General features: G+C 37.2%; 1 protein-coding gene and 2 non-coding genes across 4 annotated transcripts; all 3 read left to right on the forward strand.

Moving 5' to 3' along the window:
- Positions 1-10,747: 10,747 nt before the first annotated feature.
- LOC113300031 (eukaryotic translation initiation factor-like) lies at positions 10,748-16,668 on the forward strand. Of its 2 annotated transcripts, none has more exons than XM_026549161.1 (9): positions 10,748-11,218; positions 12,712-12,780; positions 13,191-13,301; positions 13,568-13,738; positions 13,945-14,042; positions 14,203-14,290; positions 14,393-14,743; positions 14,827-15,069; positions 15,371-16,668. In XM_026549161.1, the coding sequence occupies exons 1-9, from the start codon at positions 11,048-11,050 to the stop codon at positions 16,412-16,414; spliced, it is 2,346 nt and encodes a 781-aa protein (XP_026404946.1). In that variant the 5' UTR covers positions 10,748-11,047; the 3' UTR covers positions 16,415-16,668. The 2 variants fall into 2 exon arrangements, with proteins under 2 accessions (XP_026404946.1, XP_026404945.1); XM_026549160.1 differs by having other exon boundaries at positions 10,749-11,218; positions 13,562-13,738.
- LOC113300882 lies at positions 11,753-11,859 on the forward strand. Its single transcript, XR_003335988.1, has one exon. It is a non-coding gene; the product is annotated as a small nucleolar RNA snoR103 (small nucleolar RNA).
- Positions 12,044-12,148, forward strand: LOC113300884. The gene has a single exon (XR_003335990.1). It is a non-coding gene; the product is annotated as a small nucleolar RNA snoR103 (small nucleolar RNA).
- Positions 16,669-21,054: the final 4,386 nt, after the last annotated feature.

Genomic DNA, 21,054 nt, shown 5'->3' on the forward strand with positions numbered 1-21,054 from the left:
GTGAGATGATTAAATGCTGGTTTAATCATTTATTCAAATTATGCTCGTCTGAGCATTAGGAAATAAAACCTAATTGTGGAGAGACGAGGGATGGACCAAGGGGTATAAAACCGACCCTTGGTGGTCGTGGGACCAGGTGGTGGTCGATTGAACAAGTTCCAAGTTGATTGGAAAGAGTCTGAACCCAATATGAACTGTAGAAGATTAATTATGTTAAAATTGTTAAAGTATGTGGGAACGGCTCCTTGCAAGCCTAAGGGACGACCTTGGACAGTCGTGGTGACATGCCCGTGTAACCATATTGTCCGTGTCTTAATTCTGAGAATTTTGATATTTTTTGATACGCGTTTGAGCAATATTTAGGATTTTCAGAAGAGTTTGATCTTGACTGAAACTCTCGATTTTGCTCGAATGAGCAAGTAGAACTTTGCTCGTGCGATCAATATTTTAGTGATATTAAAATAATAATATTTTAGTGATATTAAAATAATAATATTTTAATGTTTGCCGTGAGGAGCCTAGTCGGACATGTGACCATTTGACTTTTTGGCTTTTGACGATTTGAGCAATATTTTAGAAAATATGGACAAACTAGGGTTTTTGCTCAAACGAAGGAGTTTCATGAGATGAAGAAAATAATAATAATAAACTAAGGGATTATAGGGTGTGGGACAGGCCACGGATAGGGCATGGTCGGCCGGCTCGCAGGTCCGGTCCCGTGACACTTTCTCCTATTTTATTATTTTTCATTGTGTGAAGGAAATACAGAGAAACTAAGAGTTTTGCTCGAACGAGGAAGTTTGCTCGAATGAAGGAGTTTTCATGAGATTAGGAAAAATAATAAAATAAAGTAAAATAATGGGAAGAGGCGTGGGGCTGGCCGGTGGGCCCGGTTCCCTTGACGCCCTTTTTATTATTTTATTAATATTATTTTTCTTCCCTATTTTGCATAGGTTTCCTCGTTCGTCCATATATTTGAATGCTCGTTTGTACGTTCGGGTGCTCATTCGTGCATTATTGCTAAGTACACTCACACCATTTTCTCGGGGCTTACTCGGTGGTGGCCCAGATGCCTGATCAGTGAATATTTATTACTAATTCATGAAATTCAGCTGAGAATCAGTCATGAAACGAAGTAATAAAATAAATTGAGTATCTATTACTAATCCATGGAATCCAGCTGAGGATCAGCCACGGAACGGAGTAATGAGATAAGATGATTATCTTTTACTAATCCATGGAATGCAGCTGAGGTTCAGCCATCGAACGGAGTAATGAGATAAGATGAATATCGATTACTAATCCATGGAATCCAGCTGAGGATCAGCCATGGAACGAAGTAATGGGATAAGATGATTATCTATTACTAATCCATGGAATCCAGCTGAGGATCAGCCATGGAACGAAGTAATGAGATAAAATAGATTATTTTCTAGGAATTCAGTTGATGAATGTCACGCTAGAGTTAATCTATGAATTGCTCTATACTAGCATGCAATATGTCTAGGAGCGATTAACAAGGTAACAATTATTCACGATCAATTTTCTTACTGATATATCTTTCACAATTATTTGGAATAAAGTATTTTGAGATTAAAATATATATTTTATTTCCGTTAACAAAATATATCGCTCCTTGTTTTTCACATATTTTTGATATATGTACTCACATCTTGTCCAAAGAGAGACCACTTGATATCGAACGGAGAAACCAGTGAAGAATTTTTTGCTATCTACTGATGATTCAACATTATTTTCATATGACTCAGTCATGAACAAAACAAAAGATGATCAACAACTTAAGATTCAACAAGTATCTCTTAGAAAACAGATCTTCTCTGTCAAAAAGAGCATCAAACATCATGAACATATGCTCAAGGATTTAAAAGAAATGCTTATTGATCTTCAATCTCGATTGCTTGAGATAAACAACCACACAACTGAAAAGGAATATGCTTTGAAGAATTTGAATCTTGAATTTTATAATGATGTCATCAACACTCCCTTGAGGACTAACGGAAAACTAAGATAGACTTTCCACTATTTTGTCAACCTAAAAAACTATCAAAAAATATGAATGATTATATTTTTATTTGAAAAACTTTGTGTCATTCTTTTGATAGTTACGATTGCATTGCGTGTTCCAATTAATTATCTCTTTGCTTTGATTTTGTTTTATGACATTTAGCTTCGGTTTTTGTTAGAGCACCCTCCAAGCGTTGGTATGTCAAGGTTGGTTGTCATTTTTTAGTATCAAAACTCATAAGTCGCTTGATTAGATTGCTAGAGTCAACTTCGTTAGGTTAGACTAGGAAGTCTAAAAATGTTGAGATATACAAGTATTACTCTGAAGACCTGAAGAATCCGAAGACGTGTCGACATCAAGGAAGACATTATCCTTCCACTTGAGGTTAGTAATACATGACTTGACTTGTTTCCAATTCTATATCGTAAACTTTCACGTCATATATGGTGGAAAACATAACACGCGAAGTTATATACATAAAACTCTAGTGTAAGAGACTTGATCATCTTATTATGATCAAAATATCAAGGAAAATATATCAATGGTTGTGAATGCTTTATATTGGTGTATTATATTACGAAGTATAATGCTTATCTTTTGAACTTCGTAATTGCAACATCAACATGATCTTTGTAACTCGTTACTAGATTATGTAGTGAACATATGCTTGAGTTTTAAGGAAGTAGACTTACAAACTTGTTTCGTAGTTGAAAGAAATCAATAGGATTAAAGGTCTGGTATTCATTGGAGATCTAAGGTTGTACCGATCCCAACCTATATAGGGAATCAGGGTAGAACCAATCCTAACTTATGTTGGGAGTCAAGGTACAACCAATCTCTACCTATATTGGGAGTCAAGGTAAAACCGATCCTAACCTATGTTGGGAGTCAAGGTAGAACCGATCCCAATACGCAAAACCGATCTCCTTAGTCACGTGCACTTTAGGGTTTGTGTGATTTGGAAATTGGGTTTGCAAAATAGAAAAGTTAAAGATGTCGACATAATGAGTAATTTGGACATATGCACAAATCTTATATTTTATTGTTCAAAGATATTCCTTGATACTCAAGGTGAGATCCCAAACTGAAATATTTGAGATTTTCGAATGTATATGTTTTTGTTTTACCAGCAATCAAAACATATCTCTGGAAAGTTAAGTGCTAGCTAACAAGAGAGATTTCGTTTATACAGTTGGATATTGATTAGAATTAGACAAAACCGAATTTAGGTGCTTTATTGCATATCTTGAGAATATTTTTGGTTATGAAAATTCTTTGGTATCCAAACTACCTAAGGTTTGTTCTACTTACAAACATATCCTGAGACAGGCACTTCGTTCCGTAGTCACTGCAGTAGCGACTAATAGTATTACTTGTAATACTATCTTGGAGAGGAAAGTAACCTAATTAGGTGAAATCTCTTACGTACGTTAATTAAAGACTTTTTTTGAGATCAAGAAGCATCTACTAGTACCGTTGGTGGGAAACAAGAATCTACATTGCTATTTTAGTTTTCGATTATTGATTTGATTGGCTAACGGTTGTTAACTATTGATTGCACCTAGTTAGATTACTTGTGAGAGCCTTCTCTTCTGACATAAGGTCAATCAAACTAGACTATGGGATTAACAGTAGTTCAAATTTGATGTTGACTTGTGATCATCCATTGTTAACAGACTCCGTTCTATGCGTGATCGATCAAAAGTTGGAATCAAGTTTGTCAGGTACATAAGACTATTGAAGATTTAAATACAATAAAAATTTCTTGTTGGTTTCGCATCTTTGTGATTGCTTCACGCACAAACTTGATCGACTGAGATCTGACTAAATCTGGTTTATCATTCGATAAACTTGTTATTGCTAGTCGAATTTAGATCGACAAGCTGTCATTTGGTGGTACTCTTCAGTATCCGAATACGGTAGTCATGTTTGACTTGATCTGATTAATCTTGGAAGATCTAACCCGACAAAGGAGTTTAGTTGATTTTAAACAGAAAATCCTTTGTCAAGCTCAGCTACAATATCTCTGATTAACTTCTTGAAATAAAAAGAGTGGTTACCAAACAGACTAGTCTTTTGATGTTTAGAAGACGATCTAAAGGATCGAGAAAGCAACTTAGGATAGTGGGCTTTATCTTAAGATTCATGTGCATTGGCCAGATTGATTGTAGGCGCAAGGATACTGAGGAAACTAGGTAATTATGCGTAGTTTACTTGGTCTCAACTATACGAAGTTGGTAGTGTCTTTGCAATGAACGAATTTGCTTATCTTGAAAGTTAGTTTTTTTTTGAATGTCTTCCTTATTACAGTTGATAGATTCTTGGGTAACCAATGATGTGTAAATGCTAAAATCATCGATCTCAGTGACATAAGAAACATTGTCTAGCTTATACGCAAAATCATCCTCTTTACCTGCGAAATCAAAGGATACACAGTAAATGCTTTGTTTCCCTTGTAATATTATTTGTTGGGGATGTTCTGAATATATAGGTATGAATCCATGAAAACTGAAGCACTAAAGACACATGCCAATCCATATTATTTTCATTTAAGAGTTAGTCCCGCCGTTTCAAAATAATAAGCTAGTTTCATGTGTAAATTATACATAAAACCAACCTATAATTTTGAAAACGACGGAGTACTAAATTCTTGTGTGATAAAACATCGTTTTATTAAGGTTATCTTTGTACAATCGTGGATCAAATTGATGTTCCCTTGTGACTGGATCAAACCCTAGTTAGCAATACGGAATCCGGCAAACGTACGGGTATTATTCGGATTTGTAAATATCAAATTCGGTAAAATGCCCGGTCAACGGTTCGCGAGTCGATAGTAATTCGAAACGGCATACAACGTGCATAATTCGTTTAAGAGAAAAGAATTCAGTATTGAAAATTCGGCACAATTATATAATTTTTATTTACAAATATATGGAGGAGTATAATAATCAAATAAGTATGTTTATAATTTTTAATACAAGTATATATGGAGTATAATAACCAAATAAGTATGTTCAATGTGTATATGACAAGTTTATACGCGGTATTACTTGGAATAATGACATTGTTACATTATTAGATTTCCACTCTCAACATCAGCCGCTGGGTCTAGGGCATTTTTCCTAAAAATAAATGGTAGTGCATAGCTTGTATCTGGGAGGTGTTTTCATTTTTATCTTCTTTTCCTTGCGCCCCTCTTTCTCTCCTAGAATTCTCTTCTCTTCATTCTATCATCATCTCCGTAGTTACTAAAAACATTGGGGGTACCAAAATACGCCACCAACTTTTTCGTAGGAAATCTGTATGGACTAACTCAACACAACACAACTCCGAGAATAAAAAATCAATCAAGGAAAATGTTTAGAGTTATATCTCTTTTTTTTCTTGTTGTTATAACGTTTACAGAACTGAATCCGTGAACCTAACTACAAAGAGAATTCTTGGATGGTACCAAAGACCAATATCCAAGGATCAATTAAGTCTTATCCAACAAACAAGGTCGGACCTATCTACTGTGATTGATCAACACACAACTTGTGATATTTCCATTATAAAGATAAATAATATAATATGGAAAGAGAAATAACACAGACACCAGAAATTTTGTTAACGAGTAAACCGCAAATGCAGAAAACCCCGGGACCTAGTCCAGATTGAACACCAAATTGTATTAAGCCGCTACAGACACTAGCCCGATACCAATTAACTTCGGTCTGTAATGTGGTTGATCCCGAACTCAGTCTCCCGCTAATTCAGGTAAAGTTGCGCTCCTTACGCCTCTTGAATCCCAGCAGGACTCTGCGCAATTGATTCCCTTAGACGGTCTCACACCAACTAAGAGTTGCTTCAACTCAATTGAAGACTTTAAACCAAATCTGCCTCCCACAGATTAAGCCTATGATTGATTTCCTGATTTACGATCTAAATGGATGATCAAATCCAACGATAGATCTGAGTGATGGAGATCGATAACAACTTGACTAAAGTATGGCTATCCTCAAAATCCGGACTTATGCAACCCGAAGTGCAACCTAGATTATTATTCACCTCACAAATATAAAACTTGCGGAATCAACAAAGTCTGAGACGAAGAGAACTTTGATGATTACTATCTATCTTGACCATTGGAGCAAGATCTACAAACAATCAAGATCAGGATACTTGAGTTATCAAGATAAAAGATAACTAATCCTGCCTTCACGAATCCCAGTGATGTCTTTGTAGTCGCTAAACCCTAAAAGGCTTTATGGAGAGGACGACTCTAGATACAACTAGGACACACCAAAAAGTAGTGTCAGGATTCAAAGATCCCAGTTGCCAAGAGTTTCCCTTATATATACTTCAAAGCCTATGTTGCTTTAGGTTTAAGCTAAGATAGCTTTGGAACCAAGCAAACAATATCCACCTTTGGATGAAAGCTTTGAATCTTATTCACATATACAAGATATACACTCTGGTTAGGTAAAATGTTACCGAACCGTGTATAAAGACTATGTTCAACATGGTCAGCCGAAACTAGCCGATTTGAACTTTATAAGCTTAACACTCATTTTTCATGTTCACTAAGACATTAATCTTGAGTCACAATCAAGTGATCAAATGAGTCTAGTGTTAATTAAAGAATTGATCAAATGAAAATCATTTCATAGAAATAATTTAATTTCAATTGAATCATAATCGACATAGTTGGTAAATTTACAAGGTACAATTACTTGGATCGTTCATGAGTCGGATGAGTCATAGTACGTGAACATGTTTGCAAACTTACAAGCAATAACCGAGTTCCAAAGTTGACAGAACTTTTACGATTCACGTAACGGTTTGCAAACATAGGTGCAACTCAAAGTTTCATAGTTGACATAACTTTTTCAGTTCACGTATCGGTCTGCAAACTTAAGACTTTTCCCGGTTCCGGAGTTCACAGAACTTTTTCAGTCCACGTACCGTTTTGGATACTAACTGGTTCTAAAACATAGAATTGTATTGGCTCGCATACCATTTTGATTATTTTGACTTGATTCCCTTACCACGGTTCCAAAATGGTTTGCATACGAATACACATACCTATCCGGATCACGAAACAAACAAATTTTCCCATGATGTACATACAAATATGTAAATCACACAAACCTGAAAGTCGATATATAGCTACTCCGCTACGTGTACAAGTACATGTAATACAGATTCAGACGTATAACAGTTTTCTCAGTTTGTAAGACTGATAACACTTTCTTGTATTCCGAATATAGTAGTTCTATATTTCTTTAAATCAATCCGAAACATCCTGAATAACGTCAATGACACATATCACTGTTCCAGGCTATTTCCAAATGATAAACTTGAATCATGATTTGGTTCGGAACGATAAATTGATCTTCACCGAAACTTGATAAAGTATGAACAAATGTTCATTAAGCTTAGTCATTATATTTAGAGAAATTCTTAAACTAAATAATTAGTTCTTGACTTGAAATTCTTGTTTATGCATGCTAGTCTAATTAGTTACGTGACAACCGTCTCAAGGATAGAAAGGTGAATATAACTTGAGAAGTAGGTGGCTCAGTCTTCACTTACCTTTTGTTGATGAAGTTCTCCGAAAGCTTCGGTTGATCTTCGCCTTCAAAAGGTAGAACGCAAATGATGACTGGTTCGTTTCTCAACTACCTCTATCCTAGACTGAGACTTGACTAATTGTAGACTAGAAATCAAGATATATTTTTGACAACTAAATTTGACAACAAGCTTGATATAACAACACTCGTGAGTTTGACCGAGCAATGCTCTAACAGTTACAAAAAAAAGGATGCATGTCTTAAATGTCTAAGAATCAAGATCTTCAAGGCTGAAGACATTAAACTTAATTCGTTCCGCTCAATCTGCAATTCTCCATGTTCTATCCAAGTAATACTTCTTCTGCTTTTCTCAATTTTGTTGGTTTAAACGGATTTCGTTTATATTTTATCTTCGGTTTGTAGGGTTTCGATTTGAAACTATAATCAAATACGAAATCAACTATTAAGCCTTTGCATTTCTTGTTGCCATTTTTTTTTACATAATCCGTCTAGCCTAGAAAATACACGTATCTGGTTCGTAGTTGCAATGGTTCGGCCGTATAGTTCTGTCCGGATTGAAATGTAAAAATTCCCGAATCATTCCTCGAATTGCTAACTAGGGATCAAACTAGTGTAACTTAAAAAAATAAAAAAGGGGGGGGGGTATCATGCATTACCTCCCCTGGCAATATCGCTAATCTGAGTTACCTCCCCTACAAATATTAAATTAGCAAAACCTCATCTCGTTACATTTTCTGTCCAATGCCAGTTAGCTGAGTCACCAACTTTGTATAGGTGGAACAAAATTTACACGTGGATCTTGAGTTCCCCAAAATACCCTTTGACATATAAGTATAAACTGTACCATCAACGGCGGGTCAGAATTCCTGAAAAGTCGACCGTTGAACGTTCGAATTTGGGCTTCAAAGGTCACTTGTGTTGGATGGTTCTATATAAAGCGGATTTGCACACGAAAAATCGGCTCGACTCCACAGGTAGTACATCAAGCTCTTCTTCAGGCATTATCTAACAAATCTTGCAGAGTATCATGTTATTCATCTAATTCAATAACCGTTTCTTTCCTTTTGTTCTTCTTTGTTGCAAGTGACTTTTAAGGAGTGTTCTTTTTGGATGCAATTGTCGTCTTTGGGGAAGGGCCTTTAGTTGGGGTATGCTGAGGTGTATGCTCATTTGTCGTTGCAGTCTGACTTGGCTGCTCATCTGTCAACGAACTCTGACTTGGATGCTCTGCTGGAGTCTCATTTGCCTGCTCTGGTGGATTCTGACTTGTCTGCTGATTGAAATGCTTACTTGGATCATCTTCAGACACCTGTGTGCTATGCTTACTTGTTTTCTCATCTTCAAATAAACACCCAATAACAGATGGCTCTATCTGAGATTGTGGCAATGGCCCAATAATTTCATCATTCACACCACCATTTACCTCAACTTCTTCATTTGGTAACACAACATCAAGGGGTCCCTCAACAAATGAACTTCATTGTGAACATATTGATCTGATTCATTCCAAAACTTCAACAAGTCTGTATCATCCACAACATCATAAAGCAAGCCACTCTCCAGGTACTGAAAAAGACATTGGTGGCCATTTATCCCATCAATATATTCGTACACATTGTGTAACAAGTCAATCATGTTCAGAGCGTCTCCATCATACCTAGGCGAACACACTTCCTTTCCATTTATGTAATCAAGGAAACTTAACCCACCAACATGTTGTTGCCTAGGCCATTCTCCATCATAGTGTAAATAAAATTTTTTGCTACCATACTCAACAAATTTACTGCAATATAACCAAAAACCTAAATTAACCACCAGAATCAACAACATAACATGAATAACATCTTATCACTGCAACAGACTATACATGTTCAATTCTACAAAAAACCCAATCACATAAACAAAAAAGGAAGAAGTAGAGCATAAGTAAAAGCCAAATTTCCTACAATATCACGTCACAAACATATAATTTATCCACTCGATTAAGCATATAAAAAAACCCTAAATCAAATAATCATAATAAAGACTCAAGAACAACATACATCACATCAAAACCATAATCATGTACCAAATCATTAAAAAGAAAAAGGAACTGAATCAACAAAAACCCTAAACAGAAAAACAAAAAAACTCACAATCGTCTCCGGTTCTGAATCATCGCGATTAAACTTTAGAACATATATGAATTAACAATAAACAATAACTAATTTCTTCTCGCTTCGATCAATTTCTTATTCTCTTCGGTGAAATCCTAAAATCTCTTCTCAATGAGGTTTGTGGATTTTTCTCTCTGAAACTGATTCAGTTTCTTTCCCACTCTCTAATGTCTATTCCCGCTCGATGGAGAGGTAGTTGTAGAGACGGAGGGGCACGTTTTACATTCTAAACGACTACCTAAACGGTGACAAATCTAAACCGTCCATCATATGACATAATGCAGAACCATCAGATCATTACGTACGATTTTGCTCCACGTGTTCTATTTTGGAAAACTCAAGATCCAAGTATAAATTTTGGTCCACCTGTACGAAGCTGGTGACTCAGCTAACTGGCCTTGGACGGAATATGTAACGAAAGGAGGTTTTTCTAATTCAATCTCTATAGGAGAGGTAACTCAAATTAGTGATCTTTACATGGTATGTGCTGAGGGAATTGTACTTCTCGGAGAGGCGATCTGCGAGATGGAAGAACTTTGCTGAGGGAATTGGATTTCCCATGATCAATCCATTTCCTTGCATTCCTTCCTTCTTGTTTTCGTCTTCTACTTTCTCCCCTCTTTCCAAGCCTTCTTTTGACACCCTTGTTTATCTATTTGCTTTGATTTTCTAGCCATTAGGGTTTCGCAGTCTATGTCAAGTTCTGGTTTCCTAAAGAGGCTGCATATTATATGGCTAGCCATGATGCAAATGCTAATATGGGGGAGTTTCTTTTCCACATAATAAGGGTTGTCATTCAGAAGGGGTTGGAGCCCAGCTTGTTGTTCGGCTTTCTTCTAATTTCTTACCTTCTGATAACGAAGTCTTGTAATTTTCTTTTTAGAAAAAAAAAAACGATTTCTCTAGGGAAAAGATTAATTAGGTAATAAATAAATAAATATTACCAGAGTAATTAATTAGACGTCGAGTGTGCCAAACATACAAAGGGTTTCCCTCAGAACCCCTCATCCTTTTCTCTTTCCATATTTCTCTCTCTCTTTGCTAAGCAGCGAAGAGAAGGAATAAAAAAGATATCCAGAGAAAGAAGAGAGACTGTAAAACGTCTCCCTCTTCCGCCTCTCTTCTTCTTCTTCTTCTTCTTCTTCTATCCCTTTTGAAAACTCTTAAATCTCTTATTTTCTAGATTCGGCGGCGATTTTATTGCAAGCGTTCCGATTTAGCTCGTATTTCTTTTAGTTACAAAGATCTGTTTGGGTATTCTATCATCAATCTCAGAGAGTGAAAAGTGAGGTATGCAGGCAGCAGATCAGACGGTGTTGAGTTTAAGGCCTGGTGGTGGAGGCAATCGAGGAAGCAGATTTAGTGCACCTCGTTTTGAATCTGCTGCGTTTGGTACTTCTGGTGGTGGTTCAGGTTCTTCATCAGCAGATCTTCGTCCTCATGGTTTCTCATCATCTCTCAAGGTTTGAGAAATATTATTGTTTTTTTTTGTTTTCATGGATCTAGGGTTTTGTTTGTTTGTGGATTTCAGCTATATGTTTCATAAAGGTGAAACCTTTAATATATTTATCCCGTATTAGGTATATATTTTTGTATCGATATTTTTTATTTTGATCAAGTTACTGAGCTGATCTCTAGTTATTCGATTTTCAATAAGGGTTTACAGTATATTTCGAGCCCTACTGATTTTTGCAGCTTCAAGTTATCTCATTGTTCTGTTTCTCTTCCTCTCTCTTTTCATATATGTATTGACTTGTGGATTGTTTAGGTGATATTGCTTCTTGCTTCTTGTTTGTTTATTTGTTTGTTTATTTGCACCTGAATGATATGAAGGTTTTCCTGATAACATAAACCCTCTCTCAAAAACCTCTCAAATAGTCTGTAGAAGTATTATGCCTTTAATATGTGTTTTTTTTCTCTCTAGGAAATATCCCTTCTCAAGTCCAAAATTTGATACCTCGGTAGTTTGGATTGTGTGTCCTAATTCTTAGCATGGCATGCAAATGGTGTACTTGCTGTAAATATGGACAAATATTAATTTTGTGGGCTTTTAGGTGGGCATACTTTAAGTTTTTGGTTGTTCATAAAGGACCTGCATACATAATCTGTGATGGGGTGATTATGGTGGAATTATTTTAATTTATATGTATTAGCTCATATGTCCTAATTCTTTAGGTGATACTTAGGCAAACGTTTTTTTTTGGAAAGTTTAGTACTCCCTGGAAAATTTGAACATTGTGAATAAAAGTTTATTAGCGAGATCAATGTCCTAATTCTTGGCAGCTCATTTAAAGAATATGCTTTGCTGTAAATACGGACAGACAGTAATATGTGTAGATTTTAGGTGGGCAACTATGAGTTAATTGGTGCCCATGAAGGACTTACACACATGGAGCTTGTGTTGGATCGTAGGTGATTGGAGAACAAAAACTGCAGCTGTAAAATAATGAGCAGATGTAGGGTTGAACAGTTGTACTGTACTGTCTATTCGTTTCATCTCATAGTGTATGTTGTTGTGGAGCTGCTATGCAGACATAGTTTTGCAGTAATTGTATTGACACTTGATTTTCAACAAAATCCTCAATAGCCAGTTTGTGTTTTAGACTGTTTAAGTCTCTGTTCCCCAGTTTGGCATATATATTATTACTGTTACATGTTTTCCGGTCCCTTAATAGGTTTGTTGACCATTTAGAACTTCTACGTGTGTTTGATTGATCAAATCTTATTGATATCCTTGATCAAATGTTACTAGTCACTTAACTGAAAGTATCTCTCTCAAAGTTATGTCAACGAGAGTATGTCACAAGGCATTTTTCTTATGTGTGCAGAGTTTTATCTTTTGTTGTTGCTACCTACATAACATGCTATTTACGTCACATGCATAATTTGGAATTATAAAGCTCAATGTTTAGAACACAGACATTTTTTCACTTTCTTGTGTTGTTTACTGTTGTAGCCTGGAGCACGGTTTGATTGTCGTGAGCGTGTTCGGTACACTAGAGATCAACTTCTGCAATTAAGGGAGGTAAATATTAATTTTCTTTGTTCATTGGTGCTCATGCGTTTGCTTGCTGGATTTGCTAATGCTGTAGTATTTAATAAGTTGTTTCTTTTTGTTTTTGTTTTTGTTTTTGCTAACTGTGTTGAAGTTCATAGACCTATGGAAGAGGGTCTTTGTCATTTGTCATATTCTTATGTTAAAGCTAACCAGTTAACAACCATGATAAAGTAAATTCATTATAATAATCTAGCTAAAACATATAATTCACTTCTCTGAATTTCTTCATATTTGTATTTTCCAACCATAAGATTGCTTATCTATATTTTGGTCTCGGACGTATGTCATTCTTTTATTTATGATTTTGTATGGATCAGTTTTTGTAACGTTATAATTTCTTATGTTCTTTTCTGGTTTGATTGCTGTGTTTTCTATAGGTTGTTAATGTCCCCGATGGTATTCTGAAAATCAAACAAGAACTTGATGCTGAATTTGGGGAAGATCAGACCTGGGGTCGTGGAGATGCCGATGCCAATGCCAATGCCAATGTATAGTTCCCTCTGTCTCATCATAGTTTAAGTAGTTCAGTTATTTTTATCTTTTTTCTCAGCTATATGTTTAGCTATGAGAATAAAAACTATGAGAATAAAAACATTCCAATAATTGTACAAAACATTATATGCTCTGTGAAGGGCTACAACGGTGGAACAGGAAATATTGATTTACCCTAAGTTACTTGGACAAGAACTTTTTATAGGAGTGATGCAATGTATTAATATGTAATTTATATTCATTTGTTTGTATGTAGGTGCAGCCCCCAACCCAGAGTCGTTACTCAGAGCCGGACAATCGTGATTGGCATAGGCGGTCACCTCAGTTGCCTGGTCCTGGAGATGCTCCTCATTCTGGTCGGCCAGATTCGAGACCGCAGGAGAACCTGTTTAACCGCCAAGACCAGTCAAACTCGCAGTCCTCTAGGGCACAGGTATCTCCCAATCTAGGTGTAATTATTATGTATTCTTCCAGTGGCATTTTTTTACTTTGAAACTATGTTGGTGTGCCTCGAACACGTTACAATTGATATGTCTAGCTTGTTAGGGAATTACAAGTTGCTCTAGTTATCAGTCGTTCTTCAGCTTTTATTACCGATTGCGATGAATCTGATATTCTAAAATATCTTACTGTAATTAGGTAGGACCTGCTCCTCCTCTTGTGAAGGCTGAGGTGCCATGGTCGGTTCGAAGGGGAAATCTCTCCGAGAAAGAACGTGTACTGAAGACGGTGAAAGGGTAAATTTCTGATTTTGTTTTCTTGGTTCACCCATTAGAAGAACATGATGTTATTGATGTTGGTAGTCTGATTTTGTATCTGTTGCCTCACTTTATCTGTCACCTCCAGTTTGTTGGATATTTTTATCTTTCTTGAATGAAAATTGCGATTATTTTTCAGTATATTGAACAAGCTGACACCGGAGAAGTTTGACCTCCTCAAAGGCCAACTGATTGATTCTGGTATCACAACCCAAGACATTTTACAGGTGTCTATCTTGCTTATTCTTTTTCCCTCGTCTTAACCCGTGATATCTGTATTCTTGGGGTTTAGAATCTATGTGAATAATTTCTTATGTTTTGCAATGCAGGGTGTTATCTCTCTCATTTTTGAGAAGGCTGTGTTAGAGCCAACATTTTGTCCCATGTATGCTCTTCTATGTTCTGATCTGAATGAGAAGCTACCACCTTTTCCTTCTGATGAGCCTGGAGGAAAAGAAATTACTTTCAGGCGCATCCTCTTGAATAATTGCCAAGAAGCATTCGAAGGTGCTGAGAATCTGAGGGCAGAGATCAGGCAGATGACTGCCCCTGATCAAGAAATGGAACGCAGGGATAAAGAGCGAATGGTGAAGCTACGTACTCTAGGAAATATCCGACTTATTGGAGAACTCCTGAAACAGAAAATGGTGCCTGAAAAAATTGTTCACCACATTGTTCAGGTATTTATTTGGGCTTATTGTTTGCACATCTATTATTTTGGCATCTCTTGCACTGGTTTCTAACACTTCCTTTTATTTAACAGGAATTGTTGGGACCTGATCTTAAGACTGTTCCAGATGAAGAGAATGTTGAGGCCATTTGTCATTTCTTCAATACAATTGGCAAGCAGCTAGATGAAAGACCCCAGACCCGTCGTATTAATGATTCCTATTTCATCCGGCTAAAGGAATTAGCAACACATCCTCAGTTGGCTGCACGGCTGAAGTTCATGGTTCGTGATGTAATGGATCTTCGAGCGAACAAGTGGGTCCCCAGACGCGAAGAGGTAACTTCAGAAAACATTTTTTCCTTTCAACCCTTTGTCTGAAATTATACCTAAATCATTTTTATGTTTGTTTTTATTTGCTTAAAAGCTGCAAACTATGACGATCATTTTTATTTGCCCTTCCTTTCTGTGTTAAGTTAATTTGACGCCAGTTTGAACCATCAATTTTTTTTCTTTCTTCTTTCTGGTTTCCTTTTGAACATTTTATATATCTGCATTTGCCTGTTTGCTCTCAGTTACTCCCTCTTTTGAAGTTTTTACAGTTTCGAGTTTGTATTAATATTTTGTATTTGGTTTATAGATTAAAGCAAAAACCATTACTGAAATCCATTCAGAGGCGGAGAAGAATCTTGGTCTGCGTCCAGGTGCAACTGCAAATATGAGAAACCGTAATGCAGGTGCTATGGGGAGTACCAGTCCTGGAGGATTCCCTATAAACCGCCCGGGAGCTGGTGGTATGATGCCCGGGATGCCTGGAACAAGAAAAATGCCTGGGATGCCTGGGATTGATAATAACGACAACTGGGAAATACCTCGTCAGCGTTCAATGCCAAAAGGTGATCTTGCTATGCAATCCACTACTCGTCTTCAGTCTGGGTTAATGAGCAAACCAGGATCTCTCAACTCGAAATTGTTGCCTCAAGGTAGTGGTGGAATTATAACTGGCAAGACTAGTGCACTTCTCCAGGGTGCAGGTGGTTCACCTGCGGCAGGCCGCCCTAATTTATTTCCTGGTTCAGTTGTACAAAACCAGGTACTTGCTAAACCTGCTTCTCCGGCTTCAGTGATTCCAGTGTCTGAGAACACATCAGTTCCCACTTCAAAATTGAACCTGGCTGATCTGCGTAAGAAGACAGTTTCTCTTTTAAAGGAGTACTTCAGTGTTCGAATTCTCGATGAAGCCTTACAGTGTGTTGAAGAGCTAAAAGCTCCCGATTATCACCCTGAGGTTGTCAAGGAGGCTATTGCTACTGCATTGGAGGAGAGCCCACCTTGTGTAGAACCAGTTGCAGAACTTTTGGTGCACTTGTTCAGTAAGAAGGTTTTGATTGCTCGGGATATTGGAACTGGGTGTCTACTTTACGGGTCAATGTTAGATGATATTGGAATTGATATACCAAAAGCACCAAGCAATTTTGGCGAGATAATGGGTAAGATGATTCTTGCTGGGTCTTTGGAATTCAAAGTGGTCAACGAGATTCTTAAGAATGTTGAGGATACCAGGCTCAAGAAAGCTATTTTTGACAGTGCAATGGGTTGCGTAACCACGGATCCTTCTGGCCAAGGAGTGCTGGGTAGTCAGGAAGCTGATATTGAGGGCTGCAAAAGCTTGCTGCTCTCTTGATTCAAAAGTGAGGACCCTTCTCTAGTTTGTGATTGGAGTTTTTGTTTCTATTTCTGTATCAAGGAATCTGAAATGTTTTTTTCTTTTCCTGTTTAGTTTTGACTTTATCATCTATCCATACTCCCAATCATGTACCCTTTTTGAGGTAAGCTGTGTTACAATTTATGATAGAATGGTAGCACTATGGGGAACAGTTAATTTATTGAGTGTATATTTACTGAGGATCATAGAGTGTGATATTAAAGTGGAGGAAACTAAAAAAAAAAAAAAGTACCAGTACTCTCATACAAGGCTACCAAACTCTTACTTGAGATGGACAAGTCCTTGATGATCCAGTTTTTTTTTTTTTTTTTTTGCGTTAGACCAAATTTTGTTTTTTGAACATGAAGTAATTTGTTTTTTGAACATGAAGTAATCTTTGTTTTTCATTCATACATTATAAGAGATTATAAGAGAATTGTGTTAGTTGCTTTTGCTTTATTAAATCTTGACTGATTCATAAACGGGAAACTTATTTCTGGCCCAAATGTATTCTTTTCTATATTAAAAATTCACCATTTAGATTCTACATATTGGGTAACCCAAAATATAACTTAGATTACGAAAATAGCCTGGCTAAAGTGGGGCCTATGCCACTTAATTGGGGCCTATGAATTTCTTCATCCACCCAATAGAGAACGATAAGGGATGTCTAAAATATTGTAAAAATACTAAACTAACCCTTAAAGAAACCTTAATTATTCTAACACAAATACAAATAAAAAATCATAACTTAATTAACAAATACAAAAATCATTGATCAAAACTCAATTTATTTTTCAATTTCCATCAAAACCAAAACTAAATCTTAATCAATCACAAACAATAATTAAAATCTTCTTTTGTTGTTTGTAAAAAGAAAACCCAAAAACAGACAATTCAAGTGATTAAGTTAAATCCCTTTAAACCATTCCTCCTAAGAGATACTCTAAAATGATTTACCTCTAAATCTTAAAAATTCACTCATCAAGTTTTCTGAAAATCCACCCAGAATCGGTTTATATGTTCAACACAGTAATTCGATTGTAATCTTAATCGGATTTTAATGTGAACCTACATAAACCGATTCTGGGTTAATGTGATGAACATCAACTATAATCGGATTACATTAATACACATATAAACCGATTCAGGATTCCTGTTCGGATCATTTTGGACCATATGTAATCCGATTGTTTAGTTAAAAATCTCTATACCCTTTTCTTCCAATAATCGGATTACATTATCCTCCATATAAACCGATTCTGAAAAAGCTGCAACAAACTAACTCCAGAATCGGACTCTATAAATGAATAAGAAGTCCGATTTTGTTATAAATTTCTATAAATGAGCCCAAATTACCCAAAAAAAGAAAACCACTTTCATTCATTAAGGTTGGTTCAAGTTTGCAAAATACCATATAAGAAAGCGACAAAATATAAGCATCCGATAGATCAAGTTTTTAACATAAGGAAAATACTCATTCCAACAAATGGAGACCATGGAATTGATCAGGCCCGATCAATTCCTCCCATCGCCTCATGTTGGGATCGTACTTTTTTAGCCACTCCTTGGTGACCTCCGAGACCTCATGAAACCCATCTAGCGGTGGTAATGGGCAATCATCACGTACTCTAAGACCGATATAATGTATGTTGTTATGGTTGAATAAAACAATTCTCCGATCCTTAAGCGATTCATCCCAAATGGTGTATTTTGGTGCGTATGTATAACATGATCCCTTACCAAATAGATGAACAGCGCAACTCCACGTTTCCGCCAAGAGATGAGCACATAGAGACATTTGCATCCAATGCTCTCGGGTAATTGGTCCATTCCCCTTTGGCCCTTGTACTCTAACAACCATTTTTTCAAAAATCACTTCTTTGTGTTCTCTTGTTTTTCCTTCCTTCATCATCGATATGTAAAATTCCTTTTCTTCTTGTAGGCGCAAGGCCATCATCTTTCTAAAATATTGACATTGGGTTAGGTTATCATCGTCCGCCAAACTTATATGGCCTATTTGTTCCGATGCAACGTGATAACCACAGTTCCCATCCGCATCCACGTCGTCGGTGGATAACACATAGGACTTAATGATTTCAGGAAGTTTCGAGTAATACTCCTCGAATATGGTGTAACAAGTTCGATGGGGTCTACCTTGTTCATCCCTAGGAGTGCTTCCATCACCAAGAGCGGCCCTTAGAGTCACCATAGAACCCTTTTGTCTTTCTTCACCCTTCCATGCACGTAACTTGATACTCGTGTTGTACTCGCTTGACTCTCTTGTGAAGGAACAAATAGATTGTTTGGCGCTTGACTCTCTTGAGAAGGACCGATTGGATCCACATGTTGCGAAGGAGCGCTACTTGTCCGACTTTCTTCCTTCTTTGGTCGACCCCTTTTCCTCTTAGCCGGTGCCTCTTCATTCTCAATTTGTGAAGGAACGTTTGAAACATTTGTCTTGGCTTGTGCGCTACTTGTCCCGCTTTCTCCCTTCTTTGGTCGACCCCTTTTCCTCTTAGACGGTGCCTCTTTATTCTCAATTTGTGAAGGAACGTTTGAAACATTTATCTTGGCTTGTGCGCAACTTGTCCAGCTTTCCCCCTTCTTCGGTCGACCCATTTTCTTTGGAACCTTCGCCTCTTCATATTTAGCGTCTTCACGCTCATATTGACAAACGATTCTTTTATGACTCAATAATGGGTTTTTCCGGTACTCATTGCAACCTTAAACTCTTTCCTTTCTTCCTTCCTATCCATGTTGGTAGGTGGTCTTCCCGTCGGCGGTAGCATCGTTGGTTCCCCGACCGGTACCATATGGGGGTTAGCGGCTAGTTTTAAGTCGTACATCAAAACTTTTCATCCCAAGCCATCCTTTTTTGCGAATTTCTCGATGATTTCCCTTCCAATATCCGTGTCCACAAAGGATTCGAGTGGTTCTTCGGTTGGGGGTGGTTTGAAAGTAAGTTGCTTCCAAAACGGATTAATGATTTCAAAAGGAATTCCTTGATGGTACTTCATGATCATGTGACGACACGGAAATCCGAAGGCCGCCATCGTCATACATGAGCATTCAATTCTTCTTCTCCCCATCTCCTTATCCACATAATATTTGTAATCCTTCATCATAGAAATGATTGCCCTGTGAGACACCCTATAATTTAAATTTCTAATCAACCGATGGTGTTCCTTGTAGCTTGTGATGATTTTCATCCTACTCTCTTCCATTTGAGAAGTTATCTTGATGATATCGGCCTTGGTGTATTCATGGATGGCTTCTTGTAATGTAACCACGGTGTTTTGGCTCCCTCGGAGCAAGATTTTCAAACGTCCATGAGATCCTTCCGCGATACTTATCGCCTCATTCTTGTAATGCATGTGTTGGTACGTGTAAGCATACACAAATTTTTCCTTGTACGGATCCAAAAATTCCTTCAAGCAATAAACCACACACTTCTCGTAATCTTTCTTCCATAGCCCAATAAAACTCTCCAAGTAGGATTCGAACTCGGCCACGGACATTGAGTGTACCATTAAATCCCAATGATGTTGAAAAGCCTTCCATAGTAACCCATTCGCTTCACACTCCGATTGCCTTTTCTTCTTGTCTTCCTCTCTTTGTTCCGGAGTTAGTTTTTGAAGACGCTCATCTTCGGCATTTTCACGAGCGATACCTTTTTGTGGCTTTGGCTTTTGGATATGACCCCTACAATTACTTCTAATATTGCATTGTATGTGCCATGTGCAAAGAAAATGCTTAGCGTCCGGAAAAACCACTCCAATGGAATTCATTAGTGCTTGGTCCTTATCTGTTACTATGATCCTCGGAGTTTGATCGCCACAGTATATCTCCTTCAAGGTCTCTAGCATCCAAGTAAAACTCACATCATTCTCCCGATCCATAAACCCCCATGCTACCATGAAAGTTTGCTTGTCGGAAGTATGGCAAGCAATGTTTAACAACGACATATTGTACTTGTTGGTCTTGTATGTACAATCTATTAACAAAACTTGATAGAAGCATTGCGCCAACTTAATCATCTCCGGATGCGCCAAGAAAATACGAGTTACTTTTCCTTCCAATACTTGCTTCCTCATTCTGTATCCGTGTTGATCGGCTAACCATTGAGATTGTTCCATAACTGCTCTACCATCCCATGACCTCCTCCTAAAGGCTGCTCTTGCCATGTAAATTTGCCTCAAAGTGGACAAGTTATCCTTATTCTCCTCCTTAATCTTCCTAAGGATGTCACTTGGTTTACACGCTTTCATCGACCTCACCGTTTCCAATTGATGTGGTTTCAACCCACAAACGGCCGCGTTTCCAACAAGAGATTCCGGATCATCATGATTGTGACAACCATTCATCACTTTAGAGAACTTGTATACCTTACTACCATCGGGTCTCTTGGGTCCATTAACTATAATCTTAAACGGGCAACCATACTTCTTTGATTTAGTAATGTATTCCCTTGTCGTCTTCTTCACGTACAGTCTTTCCTTTGCCCAGTGACTTTCTTGCTTTCCACCTCTCTCACAAACAATTTCCAAACGATCTTCACTTGAATGACGGCCTAAAGCTAAGGCGCATTTGATCTCTATTCCCGTGTCTATAAACCA

The sequence above is a fragment of the Papaver somniferum genome, chromosome 7 (assembly GCF_003573695.1).
Source record: "Papaver somniferum cultivar HN1 chromosome 7, ASM357369v1, whole genome shotgun sequence".
Classification (NCBI taxonomy): domain Eukaryota; kingdom Viridiplantae; phylum Streptophyta; class Magnoliopsida; order Ranunculales; family Papaveraceae; genus Papaver; species Papaver somniferum.